The 20832-nt window shown below is 36.8% G+C and overlaps 1 protein-coding gene across 1 annotated transcript; it reads right to left on the reverse strand.

The window, feature by feature from the left end:
* Nucleotides 1-1880: 1880 nt before the first annotated feature.
* Nucleotides 1881-20832, reverse strand: Cdc14 (cell division cycle protein 14). The gene is made up of 9 exons (XM_088264120.1): nucleotides 20416-20832; nucleotides 20052-20150; nucleotides 17526-17788; nucleotides 14058-14270; nucleotides 13033-13190; nucleotides 11119-11279; nucleotides 9201-9339; nucleotides 4279-4471; nucleotides 1881-3047 (listed from the first exon to the last, which is right to left on the reverse strand). The coding sequence occupies exons 2-9, from the start codon at nucleotides 20095-20097 to the stop codon at nucleotides 2025-2027; spliced, it is 2196 nt and encodes a 731-aa protein (XP_088120246.1). The 5' UTR covers nucleotides 20098-20150; nucleotides 20416-20832; the 3' UTR covers nucleotides 1881-2024.

The raw sequence follows: 20832 nt of genomic DNA on the forward strand, positions 1-20832 counted from the left end.
GGTTCGATTCCCAGGGGGGTCAAACTAAAGTGTTTTTTTACTCTAATATTTATTTAATATTACCCTAGTACTCGGAGCGTAAGACTGAACACCTTACCTTCATATAATTGACAATTAACTTGTTTGCAGGAAACTCTTAAAAGTATCTTTTATATACTGTTGGTAGAGAGCGGGAGACGCTTACAAGCAATTCTATTTGCTTACTTTTGGTAGAGTCCAAGAGATACCAAAAAACCTCATACAGATAGGAATTGTGTTTGCGGTTACTTGTTTTACGACCCTATCCGAAGCATATATCTTATACGATGTCGCTCACTCCTTTCAAGAACGTCATAAATCAAAAATTGTCAATTTCCAGTTGTGCATGTTTTCGGAATGCCCAAAAAATGTACTATATCCCAGCAAAAGCGGCATATTTTTAACTTAATATTTACCCGCTACAGGGCAGAAAGTGTTGTTTTTGCATTTTGAAGAAAAGGTATTGTTTAATTATTTTTTTCAATATTCTACATTTCTTTCAAATGGAGAAAAAACCTTCAGGTTTTACCTTAAACGATCTGTTGCACAGTAAAAAGTTCAATAAGTGGCTTGATATTTATTTTTAAAACATTGTTGTATTTTTAAACTTTAAAAACGATCTCCTGAAAAATCAAGTTTTTTGATTTATGACGTTCCTGAAAGGAGTGAGCGATGTGTCCTAATCAAGCAAAATTAACTGTCATAAAAAAACTTTGTCCTCCCACAATTTTGTTTGAACGGAGTCGTTATGTAAACACATTTAATGGAAAGAAATTCATCGTTATTAATTAATATTCTTCATAAATTATGCAAACGGACCTTACCGAATTTACTAAATAACAAAACTAAAATAATTACGTCATTTGTTCTTGAAACCATTTCATAAAATATTCTATTTGAGTTTTTTTAATCTTAAACTATAAATGAAAAATCATATTCCTATGTTAAATTCGGTAGCGCTAGTCAAAAAAAATCTTTTCTTCCACAAAATAAGTGAGATCTAAAAAGCGACAGATACCTTTTTACGTGCGTACTTAAAATTAGTGTCATTTTCACCGCTTGAGCAGTGTTTATTATTGTAAATATGTAAAGGATGCGTTAATTGTAATATTTAGTACCATATTTTAAACGTTTGTGGGCAAATTCGTAAACATAGTTTGGGCAAATATGAACAGTTGTTCATTTCACTAGCGAGTCAAAAATATCATATATGGTTTACAACATTTTAAAAGTGTCCAAATACTTGTTCACAAAATCTGGATTATCTCCAATTACAGGAGTTATTTTCATATTATTTTTTGACATCTCATCAAGGATGAAGAAGAATATGGGTATAAGTCTGGGCATTTACGGGGCTGACGACCCAGATGAATTTGAGTAGTGTGGTTGTCAATAATGGGTGGAATTGGTGAATGTTACACGTGTGTAAAGTGATCACTCAAACCAGCCTATGACAGTCGTCAGCCCCGTAAATGCCCAGACTTCCATATTCTTCCTCATTTTTGATGAGACGTCAAAAAAAAATAAAAATCATAAATAGTATTTTCAAAAAAAAAATTCAAATGAACTGAAGATTCATCTACATACCAAAAATATATAATGATATGACAAATGGTCTAGTATGAACCGCCATCAAGCTTGCCCCTTTTACAAGGCATCAGATTCCCATCGCTCAGGATGCGAGGGAGCTGGTAGCCGACAGAAGAGCCTGGAGGCAGTTTTTGGACTCCATACGCTCCACAAAGGGAGCGGATATGGGTAAGTAATATTCTTAAAACGTAAACTGTCATATTTACCCTATCCCTCATTCATTTGTTTTTCTTAATAAAGAAAATTTTCTTTTTATAATAATAAAAAGAAAATATATAAAGTGATTATATTGTTATTATCAAACCAAGGAATCTGTGGTTTAGGTCTTTAAAGATACACTTATCACTAAATAAAGACACGATCTAGATACAGCCATTTTGTCTATGACAAAAAATAAAAGATTAAATGCATTGTAGTCATTTCTTCTTGGGGCCCGGCGACGTAGAGTAACTCCGCGTCTGAACACCGTCCTTCTTCGCCTGGAGATTCAACCGCTTGGCTTTTATTTTATACAACTTGGTGCCTTGCGAATTTAGGCCTTCGTCGATGTTGTCCTTAATGTTCTCCATGCTCTGGTCCATGGGCTCCGGGCTGCTGGACTTGTCCCTCCGCGTGGCCATCTTGCAGGGGATGTTCTCCAGACTGTCGGCCGATATGTTCGTGAGCGTCGTGTTCGTGGAATCGCGCTCCGAGTCCGAATTCGAAACGTTGGCATTCTCGATTCTGAAATCCTGATTCTGGTTCACGACGCCCGTTTTTTGCGCCTTCTTGCGTATTATCGACGAAGCTCGCGTGACCATTTTCTTACGCGAACCGCCATCGCCCAACTTGCTCGGTAGACTATTCGTGTTACAGACTTGCGATTTCGTACGCACTTCGTACGTGATGTTCAAATTCGAATCGTAGTTCTTGTTGTTTAAAGAACAGCTCTCCGTGAAGGTGGTGATCGAAGATGTCGAATTGGCGGAAGAATCGATTTCATTTAGAGATAGCTTCGGTGGGCCTTTTCTGAGGTACGTATCGCGGTACGTAGGAGGATTTCGTGCGAGATTCGCTCGCTGCGTATGCAGGGCGCTTTTGGGACTTCGGATCGTCGCTTTGATCGGGGAAGCCGTCGTAGTTTTGGCCGGGGAAAAGCTCTGCGGTTTGGAAGTCAAGACCGCGGGCGTGGCTTGCATCTTCTTGGGCGAGTACGTCGTCTGCACTTTGACGAGACTGGGTGTCTTCATACAGTTGGCGGTGGACATGATGTAGTTGTTCTTGTTGGACGTATAGGTGCTCTTGGCGGCCGCGAGCGCAGATGTGGTTCTCGCTTTCTGCGGGCTGTTGACTGATCTGGTCTCCACGGCGTCTCCACGAGAGTTTGAGTTGATGATGGAGTCCAGGCTGACGTAGTCATCGCTGTTCTGCTTAGCGGGTGCGCGAACCTCGTTGTCCAACTAAGAAGAGAAAAAGAATGAGGTGAAATAGTAGTGGATTTCAGATTCTGATCGATTTAATTGGGAAAATATGGAGGAAGTTAGCATATTATTTGCGGGAAACACTTAAAAGCATCATTAACATACTGTTGGTAGAGAGTAGGAGACGCTTATAAGTGTTCTATTTGCTTACTTTTGGCACAGTGCGAGACGCTAAAAAATATTGTACAGATCAGAGTTGGGTTTTGCGGTTACTTGTGATTAGGTTTCTCGTGACTAGTATACTTATTAGGGTAGGGGTTGATGAAACAATCGCCCCACAACATTGTATTAACACGTTCTATGTGTCGAACACGGCTTCAGTGTCCATGCAAAAATTGCAGTCACGCGTTGACAGGAGTCGTGTTTAGAATAAAGATAAGGATTCGTAGCCAGTGTTTTGAAAACACAAAGGGACTTATGATATTTAAATAGAAAGTAGAATTCGATTTTGGACAAAGTTATGGATTTTCAAAAATTCACGCTGTATGACATTATTTTACACGCATTGAACACATTTCGGACGGGTGTCTTTTACGCCTGCGGACCGCTGGCGACGGGATTTGATAATTATGTACATATGGTTAAGACCTTAACAAAGAGATTGGTACATATTATTCATAAAAAAACATTAAATATGTAATTCCTTTCTGACTTTGAAATGAGGCCAGCGCAGAAGCTAAAAATACTCTTCCCGTCCTTGAGGATCAATCGACCGAACGGGTAGAAATACCTTTCCCGTCCGAAGTGTATTAGCTTTGAGTTATACATTATAGAAGGAGTGAAGCAGGCCATGTTAAATATGTTGTTCCTTCTTTTCTGACTTTGAAATGAGGCCAGCGCAAAAAGTAAAAATACCCTTCCCGTCCTTAAGCATCAATCGACCTAACGGGTAGAAATACCGTTGCCGTCCGAAGTGTGTTAATTGCAAAATTAGCATTGTTTAAAATGTAATGTTTGAAATATTAAAGGTGGAGACTGACTGGAGCATTTCGTCGTAACATCGCTCGCAGCGATCATCACCGAGCATCCGAAACTATGGATGGAGCGCTCGGCTAGCTGTACTGACTGCCTGAATGCTCGCATCGTAACGTGTTACGTTACAACCAAATGCTCCGGTCAGTCTCCACCTTAACGGAAACACTTGAATCACATCTGATTTGGAATGAGTAAGGGTAAAAAAATTAACAGCATGTTTTTCTTTTATCGATACCTTGTTAGGGGTGGTTTCCAAGAGGTGACAGACGGAATCCACGTTGTCTGTGGATGTCATGACGTTGGCATTCTCCACATCCTCAGCGTCAGTTCCCGACAGGGAGTATATTCCGAACTTGCACTTGGGAATGGCGTTGATGGAGTGGCGTCGGCGATGGGCTTCTCCCTCCAACAGCATCCGGGACTGGATACTAGAAAAATACCCATATTTTCTTTCAATACTGTAAAGATCCATAAATACAGACTCACACCCATAAAAAAGATTAAAAACAGAAATATTTTTTTGTTACAGTACTGCGGCATAACCACTGGATTCAATATTACCCTGGACTGGTATCTGAAGCGGAGGGCTGATCACCTTTCCTTCATGTATTAACGATCAAGATAACACTGCGTTAATATGATGGAGTGCCCTATGCACCATTGGGTGCGGATAAGGGTTTGAAGAAGAAGACTGTGGCGCCAACACCGGGGAGTCACGTGACGAGCCGAACGAATACGAAAAAGTCCGAACGCACCGAGCCAAACAAATCCGACGTCTGAAACTCGGACACGAAAATTGACGAGAATCGTTTGGGCTAACTTCGGGGACAGACGCTTAGTTAAGGTTTAACTTTAATTGAACTAACTAACTAACTAACTAACCATCACGCCGCTTCTCCGCAGGGGTAGGCAGAGAGAATAGAGCGCCACACCACTCTGTCCTTGCAAACATTCTTCGCCTCTTCCACGTTCATGCATCTCCTCATACATACCCGCCGATTGTTACGACTCCTAACCTGACCACTTTAAAGTATTTGGCATACCTGATCGTGCCATGTTTTTCTCGGTCTTCCTCTGCTTCTTTACCCAATAACATTCGCCTCATAAATTTGAATTACCGTTTTTTCCTCACTCATTCGTTCTACATGTCCAAACCATCTCAACACACCTTTCTTAATTTTATCGATAATGCGTATCTCAGCTTTGCATTCCTTCCTTATTTCACTATTCGCACATCTATCATACATAGTTTTGTCGCACATTCTTCTGAGAGATCGCATTTCGACTGCATTCAGTCTACTTTCATCCTTCTTTTGCCAACTCCATGTTTCACTTCCATACATTAGAGTTGGTAACAGGATTCCGTTGTGCACCGCCAGTTTAGCTTCCGCTGATAGGTTTTTATTTGCTATAACTGATTTCAGAAATCAGAAAAACTTTAATTGTCACATACATATTCCATATTTTTAACTTTACTTCTTTATCTCTATTTTTCATAAATTAATTTCCATTAATTTATTCGTGTATTTAGTTGACTTTGTATTTCTATCAGCGGAAGCTAAACTGGCAGTGCACAACGGAGTCCTGGTTCCAACTCTAATGTATGGAAGTGAAACATGGAGTTGGCAAAAGAAGGATGAAAGTTGACTGAATGCAGTCGAAATGCGATCTCTCAGAAGAATGTGCGACAAAATGATATAAGATAGATGTGCGAATAGTGAAATAAGGAAGGAATGCAAAGCTGAGATAAGCATTATCGATAAAATTAAGAAAGGTGTGTTGAGATGGTTTGGACATGTGGAACGAATGAGTGACGAAAGAACGGTAAAACAAATTTATGAGGCGAATGTTAGTGGGAAAAGAAGCAGAGGAAGACCGAGAAAAACATGGCACGATCAGGTATGCCAAATACTTAAAGGGGTCAGGTTAGGAGTCGTAACAATGGGCGGGTATGTATGAGGAGATGCATGAACGTGGAAGAGGCGAAGAATGTTTGCAAGGACAGAGTGGTGTGGCGCTCTATTCTCTCTGCCTACCCCTGCAGGGAAGCGGCGTGATGGTTAGTTAGTTAGTTAGTTTTTTGTATTTCTATCAATAAAGGAGACAACTATAATTGTACATTCATTAATTTCTCTCTGTGCACTCACTGCATAACCAAAACCCGGTTCACAAAAACGTGATCACCAAAAGTGGTAACACACCACTATAAAGTGGTTGATCCCGACACAAAGAACCTATAGTACCATATTTCATACTACAGAACAAATTAATTTTTTTAAACATGCATTGTTATGGAAAAACGCGTTTCACGCTCCTGGAACAAATCAAGTATGTTATGCGAGGCATCACTGCACAATAAAACCCCTCTTAATGCCACCCCTATTTGCGCTGTTTTGATAGCGTGGTTCAGCAATTCCTTGAGCAATCGAAAAATGTAATCTCTTACTTGGGGACTTCCTCGTATTTATTCAGTCGCGTGTACGGCATGTCAACTCCCAATCAGTTTTTACCTGTTTTTAATATTGAAAGTTTATACCATTTCAGTCGTGTGTACATGCTACAATACTGTTTTGTTGTTTGAAACGCATTAGTTTTTGGATATGAAATTGCGATAATTGAACACTGCGTACAAAAATGGCAGATTTTCGTGCAAGGAAGTATGTGTACGATCAGTGGCGGACCTACCCTAGAAGCCCAGAAGCCCGGCATGCCTAACAACTCCAAAAATGATTATAAATACATAATTAATGTATGCCTATTTTTAAATTATCGCGCGCTTTTTCGTACTACCCGAGATAGCCGAGCGTAACCATTCGGCTTTCACCCTGTCTGTTGCAGGTGCAGGCGATACATGATTAGCCATCTCGCTCGCTCTCATTGGCTTCAATTTGGGCTTCTGCTTCCAGCAAAACGCATAGTTGATTTGGTTTAAAAACATAACTTTAAACCGTACAATGTAGGTACCTATATGGCATTTTGTATCGAGTTTGGAAGCCAGCTTCGGTAGCGTGAACATAGCTACAAGAAATTAGCTACAATTCGCAATATTTGTAACGAACGTATTTCATTATTGTTATCTGTTTACTCATCTGTCAGATGCTTATCAACTAGTTTTATGGCTTTGTAGAGTTCATAAATATAAAATATAATTGATAATCCATAATTAAATACGGTAATTGTAGGAATTATTAAGATTTGAATAAGTTTTCGCATTTTTTTCGTTCTTCGCTACGTTTTTCGTAAGCACATTTTGTTTGAACGTCATAATGAATTCGGATACGGCCGATGTCGTTTGTGCTGTTTTATTTATTTATTTGTTTTATTTATAAAAGTGTTTGAAGGAATTAATTTATCATGGAAAGGTGAGCGCATTGAATTTTATTAAAAAAACGAAATTATTACATCTCAAGGTCTCAAAGACCTACTCCTGATTTAAAAATATCACAACTGTTAAATTACATAAAAGGAAGTTTAATCAGTCGATATACAAAACTCGTTGGATTAGAAACGTATTGAAATATATTATTAGATTAAAACCAATATTTTTAGCTTTTCCACTTTATTTTTATTTGACCAGCGACCGGGTTACCGACATTTTACTACCGTTACCGACATCATCAGACTGGTACTGTCGATGTCGATGTACTGATGATGTCGGTAACGACGAAACCCGGTCGCTGGTCAAATAAAAATAAAGTGGAAAAGCTAAAAATATCGATTTTAATCTAATAATATATTAAAATGCAATTCCATCACGAAGTGCCAGTGGATAATAAAAATCTATTAGAAACGTATTTTACTGCAGTCAACAATTTTTTTATTTCAATGTGATGGCTATTCCGTACAAAAATTACATCTTTGCATTTTTTACACTCATTACAATACATTGTTTATCTTTATATTGTTTTTTTTTTAAATAAAGTTTTGTCCTGACATTTCTTGGTTGAACTGCATTTTATAGAATAAAATAACAACTATGAAATTTTTTCCACTTGAATTTTATTTGACCAGCAACCGGGTTTCGTCATAACTGACACCACCAGTCCGATGATGTCGGTTACGACGAAACCCGGTTGCTGGTCAAATAAAATTCATGTGGAAAAAATTACATAGTCGCTATTTTATTCTGGCTACGCTTCGATGGCTTGACTCTGGCCAATATCTGTACCCGACGGATTCTCCAGTTCTTTAGACACGTTGTGCGTGGCAACGAGGATAGCCTGGAACGACTAGTTGTGATTGGTAGCCTGGAGAGAAAAAGAGGGTGAGGAAGATCCCCACACGATGGACCGATCAAATGAAGGCAGCAGCAGGCACTTCAATGGTTGATGCGCTACGTGCAGCGCAGTCAAGGGATAACTGGAGAAGAGTCATTGCTTCTGCAAGGGTCTTCTGCACCCTCAGCAATGAGGAATAAGATGGAGAAGAAAATTTTATTATGAAAAATAATGGGCTTGCCTTACTGGTAAGCCCTGGGCACGCCACTGTGTACGATTGTCATTTATATATCGCTCACTCCTTTCAATTTTCAATTGTCAATTTTCAGTTGTGCATGTTTTCGGAATGCCCAGAAATGTACTATACCCCAGAAAAAGCGGCATATTTTTAACATAATATTTACCCACTACAAAGCAGAAAGTGTTGTTTTTGCATTTAGAAGAAAAGTTAGTGTTTAATTATTTTTTTAAATATACTAAATATTTTTCAAATGGAGAAAAAACCTTCAGGTTTTACCTAAAAAGATCTGTTGCACAGTAAAAAGTTCAATAAGTGGCTTGATATTTATTTTTAATACATTGTATTATATTTTTAAACTTTAAAAACGTTCTCCTGAAAAATCTAGTTTTTTGATTTATGACGTTCTTGAAAGGAGTGAGCGATTTGTGCAAGGAAGTATGTGTACTATTGTAATTTATATACGTGGGAAATAGACCCCGCTTAGCGCAGAATTGTTTAGCGCACCATTTGCTGGCACGAATTATTTGTGCCAAGCGAGGTATTACCGTGTGTTGCAATAAATTGATGCAACCAAAATAAACATCAAAATAGGTGTGGCTGAGTTGGTATTGACAAGAAAAGATCGCCTTACATTTCCCGAAGAACAAAAAAGGACAATAATACAATATGTAAGCTGGAATAATTGTGGAAATGGCTCACTTCTCCAGGAAGCGCTGCTGATGGCCGATGACGGATCCGGGCCGGCAGATCCGAAGCCACGCAATGGCCTGGCGCGCCGTGAAGGCGTAGTGCTTCATCATGTAGCAGGCGATCAGAGTCCCCGTCCTTCCCAGGCCGGCTGGGAAACAAGAGATATTTTATTTTTATTTGTATTTATTTGCTTGGGAATTATACAGCTTGTACATAAAAAAATTGTAAGATTGACAATGATGAAAGCCAATTAAATAATTCCACATTTATGTTACGAATATTGTTGAACAAAGAAATAAAAAAAAAAGAGTTTCCGCTTCTTTAACCGCTTCTTTATCAAGACTAATTAATTCAGTCTTGATAAAGAAGCGGTTAGCTTCGAAACCGGTAGACATTATTATCAAGTTATAATAAAATATTTATAGTGATTTTAAAACAAAGTTACATTTTAATTATAAAATGGAAAATCACAAAAATATTTTTTTATGTTTAAAAAGCAATTCTATTTTTTATACCATACCCTTACCCTTTTACTCCCTTCCTCACACATACACACACACACACACACACACACACACCCACTCTTTTTTTTAAATTATCTCTTAATGTTTTAACAGTTATTATAAAGATAAATGTGGAATTGTTTAATTGGCTTTATTTTTATTAATGAAACTATCTTTGTTAATGTAATGCAATGTTTATTATTGTTAATGTAACTATTTTTTATTATATAATTTTTTAAATGTAAAGCTGTAGAATTCCCAATGTTTATTACTGTTAATATAACTATTTTTTTATTTTACTTACTTACTTATAACCCTTATCCGCACACAATGGTGCATAGGGCACTCCATCAAATTGAGGCAGTTTTATCTTGATCATTCTTCTTCATCTTTGATGAGATGTCAAAAAATAATATGAAAATAACTCCTGTAATTGGAGATAATCCAGATTTTGTGAACAAGTATTTGGACACAATCAAAATGTTGTAAATAAATTATCTGGTCAAATTATAAGCTTAATAATAAAAATGAAAATGGTATTTTCTGGCGTTTCTCATGTGTGTGATTATAATCCAGGATTCGGATCTCACATACTAATATAAGAGTTTCTGCTTAATAAAAAGCTTCTTTACATCTCACCAATAGATGTCTCTAGTGAAGTTCTAGTGATTCATGAACAAGGTTTCTAAATTGGTTCATATATATAGAACTTCCAAGAATTTGAGTAGCGTGGTTGTCAATAATGGGTAGAATTGGTGAATGTTACACGTGTGTAAAGTGATCACTTAAACCAGCCTATGACGGTCGTAAGCCCCGTAAATGCCCAGACTTCCATATTCTTCTTCATCTTTGATGAGATGTCAAAAAATAACACGAAGGCAAGGTGATCACTCTTGCGCTTCAGGATAATATTAAATAAATCCAGTCCAGGGTAATATTAAATAAATATTACTGTGTAAAATCACTAATATTTATTTTCAGCCCCCCTGGGAATCGAACCCGGGACCTCCAGCACGGTAGCTAAACACGCTGACCATTACACCACGGAGACGGACAATTTTCAAATTTTATTTTTTTATTTATTATTGTCCGCTTCCGTAGTGTAATGGTCAGCACGGTCGGCTACCATTCTGGAGGTCCTGGGTTCGATTCCCAGGGGGGGTCAAATAAATATAAGTGATTTTTTCACTCTTATATTTATTCAATATTACCCTGGACTGGTACCTGAAGCGGAGGGCTGATCACCTTTCCTTCGTGTGTTAACGGTCAAGATAGCACTGTGTTTATATAATGCAGTGCCCTATGCACCATTGGGGTGCGGATAAGGGTTTGAATTGAATTGAATTGTTTTTTTTATTTTATCCTTTTTTAAATGTAAAGCTGTACAGTTCCCGAAAAAAAAAATGTTTATTAAATTCATTTACCTTTGCAGTGAACGGCGACCGCCCCCTCCGCGCATTCGCAAATCTTTATAAACCTGTTAACGATGCTGTCCGAGGGCGCCGACCCGTCTATAAAGAACAGCTCGAAATGTTCAAAGCCGTAATCCGTGAACTGCTTGGCGTTGTAGGACTTCTTGTTGAGCCTGCAAAATGTCACAAACTTGGTCACCGAGAACTTAATGATCATATCGTAGTCTTACAGGAGAAAGTGACCAAGTGCATTTTTTTACAAAAGCGTGATCATTGACTATTTGATATCTTACTAGCTTAATATTGCCCTGAAAAACGTCCCAAAGGATTTTAAACTTGGAAGTATAATATATTGACTTGGTGAAAATGACTAACTGCATTGATGTTTATTTTCTTGCCAAGCAAAAGTGACTTAAATGGCCCTCCCGAACATTTTACGTTTTGGTAGTTGGTCACTTTCTCCTGTACGACTACGATATACTAAAATTAATACTTACTTATAACCCTTATCCACGCTCAATGGTGCATAGGGCACTGCATCGAATTGAGGCAGTGTTTTCTTGATCATTACTTACATGAAGGCAAGGTGATCACTCTTGCGCTTCAGGAACCAGTCTAGGGTAGTATCAAATAAATATTACAGTGTAAAATCAGTAATATTTATCTTCACCCCCCCCTGGGAATCGAACCCGGGACCTCCAGCACGGTAGCTAAACACGCTGACCATTACACCACGGAGGCGGACGAAATTAATATGAAATATTTTTAAGAAATAAGAATAAATTAAGCCCTGTAAATGCCCAGATTTCATATTCTTCGTCGTCTATGTTGAGATGTCACAAAAAGTGTATAAAAACTCCTAATATGAGATAATTTAGATTTGTAAACAAGTATTTGGACACACTCAAAATGTTGTAAGTAAATTAGCTGGCCAAATTATATTACTTTTTAACATCTCATCAAAGATGAAGAAGAATATGGAAGTCTGGGCATTTACGGGGCTGACGACCGTCATGGGCCGGTTTAAGTGATCACTTTACACAAGTGTAATATGAAAATAACTCCTATGATTGGAGATAATCCAGATTTTGTGAACAAGTATTTGGACACACTCAAAATGTGGCCAAATTATAAGCTAAAATAATTTGAAAATTGTATTTTCAAACGTTTCTCGAGTATTTATTTATTGAAAAACCAACAGAATATTTACAAAAAGGTAACAAAATATAATAAAAAAAAAAAAAATAAAATTAATATTTCAATTACAGGTTATTACTGAAGAGTAATTATTTTTAAATATATTTATAATCCAGGATTCGGACCTCGGGTTCGATTCCCAAGGGGGGTAAAAATAAATATAAGTGATTTTTCCACTGTAATATTTATTCAATATTACCATGGACTGGTACCTGAAGCGGAGGGCTGATGACCTTTCCTTCATGTGTAAAACGATCATGATAACACTGCGTTTATAAGACACAGTGCCCTATGCACCATTGGGGTGCGGATAAGGGTTTTATTATTATTATTAATTATTTTTAAATATATTTATAATCCAGGATTCGGACCTCACATACAAATGGAAAGAGTCTGCTTAATAAAAGGTTTCCTCATCCCACCGTAGATAACTATTGTGAACTCGCGCATACTGTGTAACGAGTTTGATCAATATATCTAGAAGTTTCGAAAATTTGAGAAGTGTGGTTGCCAATCATGCGTAGAATCGGTGAATGTTATATGTGTGTAAAGTGATCACTCAACCAAGCCTGAGACGGTCGTAAGCCATAAGCTCTGACTTACATATTCTTCTTCATCTATGTTAAAATGTCAAAAAATTATGTTAAAAAAAAAAAACGTAATTGGAGATAATCCAGATTTGTGAACAAGTATTTGGACACACTCAAAATGTTTTAAATAAATTTCTACCTTACGATGGAGGTCACATGATTCTCTCTGAAGTACTTGTGATAGTGGTCCGGGGCGTGCAACGGATAGCCGTCCTTGATTTGCGATTGGGCGTGAGGTCCGGAAAATGCCAGCATTTTCCCCGGAATAATCCAGTTCAAATCGCCATTCACCACTTTCTGAAATTTCAAGACACACTTGTATCGATACTTTAGAACATTTAAGCGTATTTGTTACCGACGTCATCTTGTATGTATATATATATATATATATATATATATATATATATATATATATATATATATATATATATATATAAGTAGTCCCGAAAAGGACTTTATCTATAATTTAAATGTAATTCGGTAAGTTAATATCAATTTCTCTGCAATGAGTGCTGATATTGTAATTATTTTTGTCTTAAAAACATATCACTGACATTTCGCTCACTCCTTTCAACAACGTCATATATCAAATATCGTAAATTTTCAGTTGTGCATGTTTTCAGAATGCCCAGAAAATGTACTATATCCCAGCAAAAGCGGCATATTTTTAACTTAATATTTACCCGCTACAGAGCAGAAAGTGTTGTTTTTGCATTTTGAAGAAAAGGTGTTGTTTAATTATTTTTTAAATATACTAAATATTTTTCAAATGAACAAAAAACCTTCAGGTTTTACCTAAAAAGGTCTGTTGCACAGTAAAAAGTTCAAGAAGTGGCTTGATATTTATTTTTAATCAATTTTATTATATTTTTAAACTTTAAAAACAATCTCCTGAAAAATCAAGTTTTTTGATATATGACGTTGTTGAAAGGAGTGAGCGATTTGTGAAAATAATCTCGATTTTTTTTTTAAATATAGGTACACGGTAAAATGTTGATCATGGTGGCTACAGTTTTGATTTTTCATAAATAGTTTTAATATTTTATTTTATAAAAAAAAGGAATAACCCGCAAACCCTTGATGCTCTTCAGTGCGTGTCTGCAAGTAGGATAGATAGTAAGGATAGTGAATACCCTGTTATAAGAGATTTCCGCAGCCAAATACCTCAAAGTACTGGTACTCGTGGTGGTTGAAGCTGCTGAAGCGGAAGAATCCGGCGTCGTGCGCCTTCTGGACTCCCTGCAGCACGTCCAGCAGGGAGATCTCAAACAGCGGGGGGCCGCCGCTCGCGTCCCGGAAGGTCAGCAGCTGCCACTCTGAGCCGGGGCCCGCCAGCAGCGATTGGACCTGCGCCGGCGTCTTCTTCAGGTAGATTATCTGGAAGTAACGAGATACTAAATCAATCAGATTTTTTTCAAATACCATATGTGCTGGATATAGCAACACATTTTCTCACCAATTGTATGTAATTATTGTTGGGTAATATATCCAAAACAAAACACGGTTTTTTGGATTGAATTCTACTTTTTTTTTGTATATGTGACGCGTTTCGTCACATATAATAATTTTTTACTGTGCTTTTTACTGTGCAATATATCTTTTTAGGTAAAACCTGAAGGTTTTTTCTCCATTTGAAAAATATTTAGTATATTTAAAAAAATAATTAAACAATACATTTTCTTCAAAATGCAAAAACAACTCTTTCTGCCCTGTAGCAGGTAAATATTAAGTTTAAAAAATGCCGCCTTTGCTGGGATATAGTACAAATTCTGGGCATTCCGAAAACATGCACATCTAAAAATTGACGATTTTTGATATATGACGTTGTTGAAAGGAGTGAGCGATATGTGAGTTACGCGTACTTGAAAATGATTCGTCGCCAGTGTCAAAAGAAGAAATTATATGCTATAAGTTATTACAGCAATACGATATTGCATATATATGGTAAAAGCGCGAAATAACAGCAATAACTCATTTAAATACAGGTGTTCAATTCTTCTTCAAGCGAATTAGTATTCCCAATTTGAAAAACGGTATCATATTATTTACTTACCATCTCGTTACTTGCTACTATATCCGCCGCAAATATCTGGCTAAATATTGACTTTTTTTTACAGTATACGAGTTTTTAAGTTGATACAAATATTACCGATTAGCCTTTGTGTACCGTGTTTCGGTAATAATGTCATTGCAGGTCAGACTCATGGCAATTTCTAAGCCCGAGAAGGCCGAGAAGAAGGCGCAATAATACATCGGCTCTTCTTTCCCGCTATGGTTAGTTAGCTAAGTAGTTAGTTAAGCTTAAGCTTAAATAATAAAAATTAAAATGATATTATCTGGCGTTTGTCATGTGTGTGATTATAATCCAGGATTCGGACCTCACATACTAATAAAAGAGTTTTTGCTCAGTAAAAAGCTTCTTTTCATCTCACCAATAGATGTCTCTAGTGAAGTTCTAGTGATTCAAGAACAATGTTTCAAAATTGGTTTATATATATATATATATATATATATATATATATATATATATATAGAACTTCCAAGAATTTGAGTAGTGTGGTTGTCAATGGGTAGAATTGGTGAATGTTACACGTGTGTAAAGTGATCACTTAAACCAGCCTATGACGGTCGTCAGTCCCGTAAATGCCCATACTTCCATATTCTTTTTCATCTTTGATGAGATGTCAAAAAAAAAATAGTTAGTTTTACAACACTCTCCTTATGTTTTTTGGGATATATATTCAAAATTAAACAAGGTTATTGGATTAAATTCTACTTTTACTTAAATATATACAATGATGTATGTTGTGACGCATTTCATATTATCAACACATTGTCAAATTGACTAAAACTCTCTCCGTATCATTCATCGTTCACTTTGTGTTATTATTTTTTGACATCTCATCAAAGATGAAGAAGAATATGGAAGTCTGGGCATTTACGGGGCTTACGACCGTCATAGGCTGGTTTAAGTGATCACTTTACACACGTGTAACATTCACCAATTCTACCCATTATTGACAACCACACTACTCAAATTCTTGGAAGCTCCATATATATGAACCAATTTAGAAACCTTGTTCATGAATCACTAGAACTTCACTAGAGACATCTATTGGTGAGATGTAAAGAAGCTTTGTGTTAGTTAGTTTTACTGTTATATGGAAAGGGATTCATTGGTCGGGACATATAGGGAACAACGAGGTTTTGAGCAGTGCTGGGTCTAAATGCTTAGTGAATAAAATAACACAACAGCGAGCCAAATGGATAGGCCATACGTAATATAAGACACCCAGGCCTGCTTCTTACGATTGCGGAAGGCTCAAACTACAGAGGGTGACCCCGCTTTAAATTCATCATCTTCTTCAAACCTTATACACATACAAAAATTATGTTTTAAAAATAACATTCAAAGCTTGTACAAGGCTAACAAAATACAGTATCCTCCACCTCTTAGTAAAAAGCTTGTTTTATATTCTTTTCAAAAAATTAGATAGAAGACATTTAAATAAGTAAATCAGAATTCATTATTTTTCTGACAAATAATGCCAACATTTTAAATAACATATATTCGAACCCTTATCCGCACCCCAATGGTGCATAGGGCACTGCATCACATAAACGCAGTGTTATCTCGATCGTTAACACATGAAGGAAAGTTGATCAGCCCTCCGCTCTAGGTACCAGTCCAGGGTAATATTGAATAATATTAGAGTGAAAAAATCACTAATATTTATTTGACCCCGCCCCCTGGGAATCGAACCCGGGACCTCCAGAACGGTAGCCGAGCGTGCTGACCATTACACTACGGAGGAGGACAAATCCGCTTTAAATACATGGACCAAATATGCGAACGCACGTTTTTCGTTTTATAAAAATATCTAAAGTTTAAATCTTCATATATCCCTTATTTCTCAACATATTTCGATAAGAATGCCACGGATAGTCTTGTGATTTTTCATATGAATTTATTAGCCAATAATCACACATCGTGATATTTATCCATTAGGCATGATGAAATGTAGAGAAAACAATCGTACATCAGATGCGGTATCCCTGCGGAGCTAGCTTTCAGGATGACCGAGATACAGAAAGATGAATGGCCCGAGGGAGAAACCTTGTCAGGGTAGACTTTTTGTGACGTCATGAGAGTTTGTTAAGCTAAATACCCGGGCAGCATTAAATGTAAACTATGTTGGCCCATCCGTTAAAACAAGTTTTGCGCAAAAAACCTTTTCATTCCTTGTGCCAAAAATATTTAATTTGCTGCCCGTAACCATTAAGAATTCCAGTAGTGATCATGTCTTTAAGAACAGTGTCCATCGATGGTTGCTTCTCGTTGGAAGGGACAAGGTAGAAAGTGAGTTAATTAAAGTCCAGGTGTAATTATTTTATTGTAAAACCTTTATACTGTAAATCGTTATTGTATCTATTGTATGTAATGCATATAATCTAATCATTAAAAAAAACACAAATGATAATAAAAATTGTATTAACATGTAAGTATTTCAGCTCAACACAGGCCATGTCTAAAGAGCCGTAATCCGTAATACATACAGTAAAAAAATGTATGTATCTATGAAATAAATAAATAAAAAATAATTTAATAAAAAACTAGGTGTAAATATTCACCGCATAGCTGCCAATGAGGTACGCCGCGTTCAGCCGCAGAACGCTGACGTCGCTGGTGTAGAAGACAATCTTCTTGTTCTTGGGCGCCTTGGCAAGCTTGGCGTTGAGCTTGGTGCAGAAGAAATATAGGTGGCACAGGTGGTAGGGTCCAAAGTCGTGGTAGAAATTTTCATAGACAAATTCCTCCTCAATGTGAAAATATTTACTGTTCTTCGTCGACTTGGGCTTGTACTTCCCCTCGAGCGTCGCGAAATACAATTTATCTGGAAAACAAAACGGTAAAAAAATATATATTTTATCTGCAAAATAAAACAGTAAAAAAATATATGTTTTATCTGGAAAATAAAACAGTAAAAAAATATATATTTTATGTGGAAAATAAAAGAGTAAATATAAATAAAATATATTTTGATTTGAACATTAAAGTGTAAACAAAAATAGAATAATCTATCTGAAAAATAGAAGAGTAAAAATAAATAGAATAATCTAACTGGAAAATTAAACAGTAAAAACAAATAGAATAGTCTATCTGGAAAATAAAACAGTAAAATAAATAGAATAATCTAACTGGAAAATAAAACAGTAAAAAAAATTAATAGTCTATCTGGAAAATAAAACAGTCAAAATAAATAGAATAATCTATCTACAAAATAAAATAGTAAAAAAAATAGAATAGTGTATCTGGAAAATAAAACAGTCAAAATAAATAATATTATCATTCTACAAAATAAAACAGTCAAAATAAATAGAATATTTGCGCACACATATGAATTAGAAGAAGATAGGAAATGAAGAGGGGAATATCGGCGATGGCTAGGGCACTCGGGATTGCATACCCCTACTCGAACTAAGTTGTGTAAATTATATATCGCTATTGTTATATACGCATAAGTCGTTTGAGATGAATGGGTCATTTGGCCATATTTGTGCGAATATAGTACCTTGGACCAGTAATTGAAGTGCAAGACTTATCAACTTACTTCCATGTAACTAAAGAACAAATAAAAGCAGTGCCCTTTTCACCATTGGGTGCTAATAGTGGCCAGATGTAAAAGTAAAAGATATTTTAATATTCCAAGTCTCAAATGATTGATTTTTTCCATACATCCCCTTGTTTTAAGTATGGTAGAACTATATATTGATATTTGAGATCATTGAAATATGAGAGAGAGATATATGTTAGAAGTAAACAGTGGGTGCATTAAAACTTTGCGTGTTGGTCATGAACTCCGGCCTTTAACCGGATCCACGCGGCTCGCATAACCGTTTGTGTTTTTACAAGACATGCCCCATACGCGGCTGACATAAGCGTTTGTGTTTTCACTTTGCTCCAAGTTTCGAACCTCAGTTCAACTTGGAGGGATTTTTTCATGGTGTGGAACTTTGGATAAAATAATACGTCAATCCTCGGCCTTATGACATCTGTTGAAATATCTGACTAATAATTTGTAACATCACAAGGATAAATAAAACAACAGATCCCTGATTTTTCTTGCGGTCGGTAATTAGTCCGCGCCATAATCATGCCCTATATCTGTCTCACTCTCGACGCTACGCATCGCCAGTGGGTAAAAGTGACACACGATGCGTGCTTTGATTTATTTATGTTAAGATCTAATTTGTTTATATTACGATATATTTCAAGAATAATGTGACACACACGTGTATTATAGAGTACCAAAAAGGCACAAAGAATCCCATTGAACGTTTTTGTTTAGGAAAATAAATCATTTCACAACTAAATACATGATAAAAGTAATAATTTAAAAAACGGCGAAACGGCGCACGAGCGTCTCTTAGGAACAAAGTTAACGCGTTTAACTAACTAACTAACTAACCATCACGCCGCTTCCCCGCAGGGGTAGGCAGAGAGAATAGAGCGCCACACCACTCTGTCCTTGCAAACATTCTTCGCCTCTTCCACGTTCATGCATCTCCTCATACATACCCGCCGATTGTTACGACTCCTAACCTGACCACTTTCAAGTATTTGGCATACCTGATCGTGCCATGTTTTTCTCGGTCTTCCTCTGCTTCTTTTCCCGCTAACATTCGCCTCATAAATTTGTTTTACCGTTCTTTCCTCACTCATTCGTTCTACATGTCCAAACCATCTCAACACACCTTTCTTAATTTTATCGATAATGCTTATCTCAGCTTTGCATTCTTTCCTTATTTCACTATTCGCACATCTATCATACATCGTTTTGTTACACATTCTTCTGAGAGATCGCATTTCGACTGCATTCAGTCTACTTTCATCCTTCTTTTGCCAACTCCATGTTTCACTTCCGTACATTAGAGTCGGAACCAGGACTCCGTTGTGCACTGCCAGTTTAGCTTCCGCTGATAGGTTTTTATTTGCTATAACTGATTTCAGTGCACCGTTCACTTTGTTCCCAGCATTCACTCTCCTTTCTATATCTTTATCAATCTTTCCATCCCTAGAAAACATACTACCTAACGCGTTTAAAAGGTTAAAAAATAACATGTTGAATGGAAAATGATTTATTTATGATTTGTTACCTTTGATGATCTCTGTAGAGGATACGATGACATCACTGTTGTCCATCTTGGGGCTTTTCTTATGGAATATTATCAATCAACTTCATAATTCATCACCAACTGTAATAGGAGAAAAAAACAATATGGAAGGAATAAGTTACTAAATGACTCATTTTCCGATAGTGTAGGTGGATTATTAATCCAAAAGAGTACACGCACTTCAAAAGCACTTCAACTCCAACGTAATTCATCAGAAAATAAAAACGGTTCAATTAACTTCAGTTAGTAATTTATTTAAATTCATACACTTGTCGAGCGCCGCTGAAGGCTTTCTTTTCTAGGCGCGTTGATAAAAGGTCAATTTAAACTGTGAACACAAACTTACCGCTTAATTGTGTTTACTTGATTATGACACAAATAAACAACGGCGCTTCGGAGGTAATCGCTCGAGAAACGGCCAAATATCACTGTTTCACAGCAGTACCGACATAATTCAATTAATACAAGCCGTGTGGGAGACGACGGAGGGACGTGGGTTGTATTATTAGACGTACAAGTTAGAAACCAAGGTAAAGTTCGCTAGTTGCCATTTTCATTGCGGCAGCTAATGCGCGCGCGGCGACCACCTTCAGTTTGCCGTTTATCGTGTCTATTTTTAAATGAGATTGTTATCTCGGTTGAACGAAGACTCGGTTGCAGTTTGTAGGAAGTTATAGCGCAACATCCCTGCGAACAAAATGCCGGCTCGTTAATGTAAATAAAAATTTAAGGCCGCAACCGCGATTAAGTTAACAGTTTTCAG

The sequence above is a fragment of the Brachycentrus maculatus genome, unplaced genomic scaffold (assembly GCF_059751285.1).
Source record: "Brachycentrus maculatus isolate JH-2025_06_01 unplaced genomic scaffold, ASM5975128v1 h1tg000216l, whole genome shotgun sequence".
Lineage (NCBI taxonomy): Eukaryota > Metazoa > Arthropoda > Insecta > Trichoptera > Brachycentridae > Brachycentrus > Brachycentrus maculatus.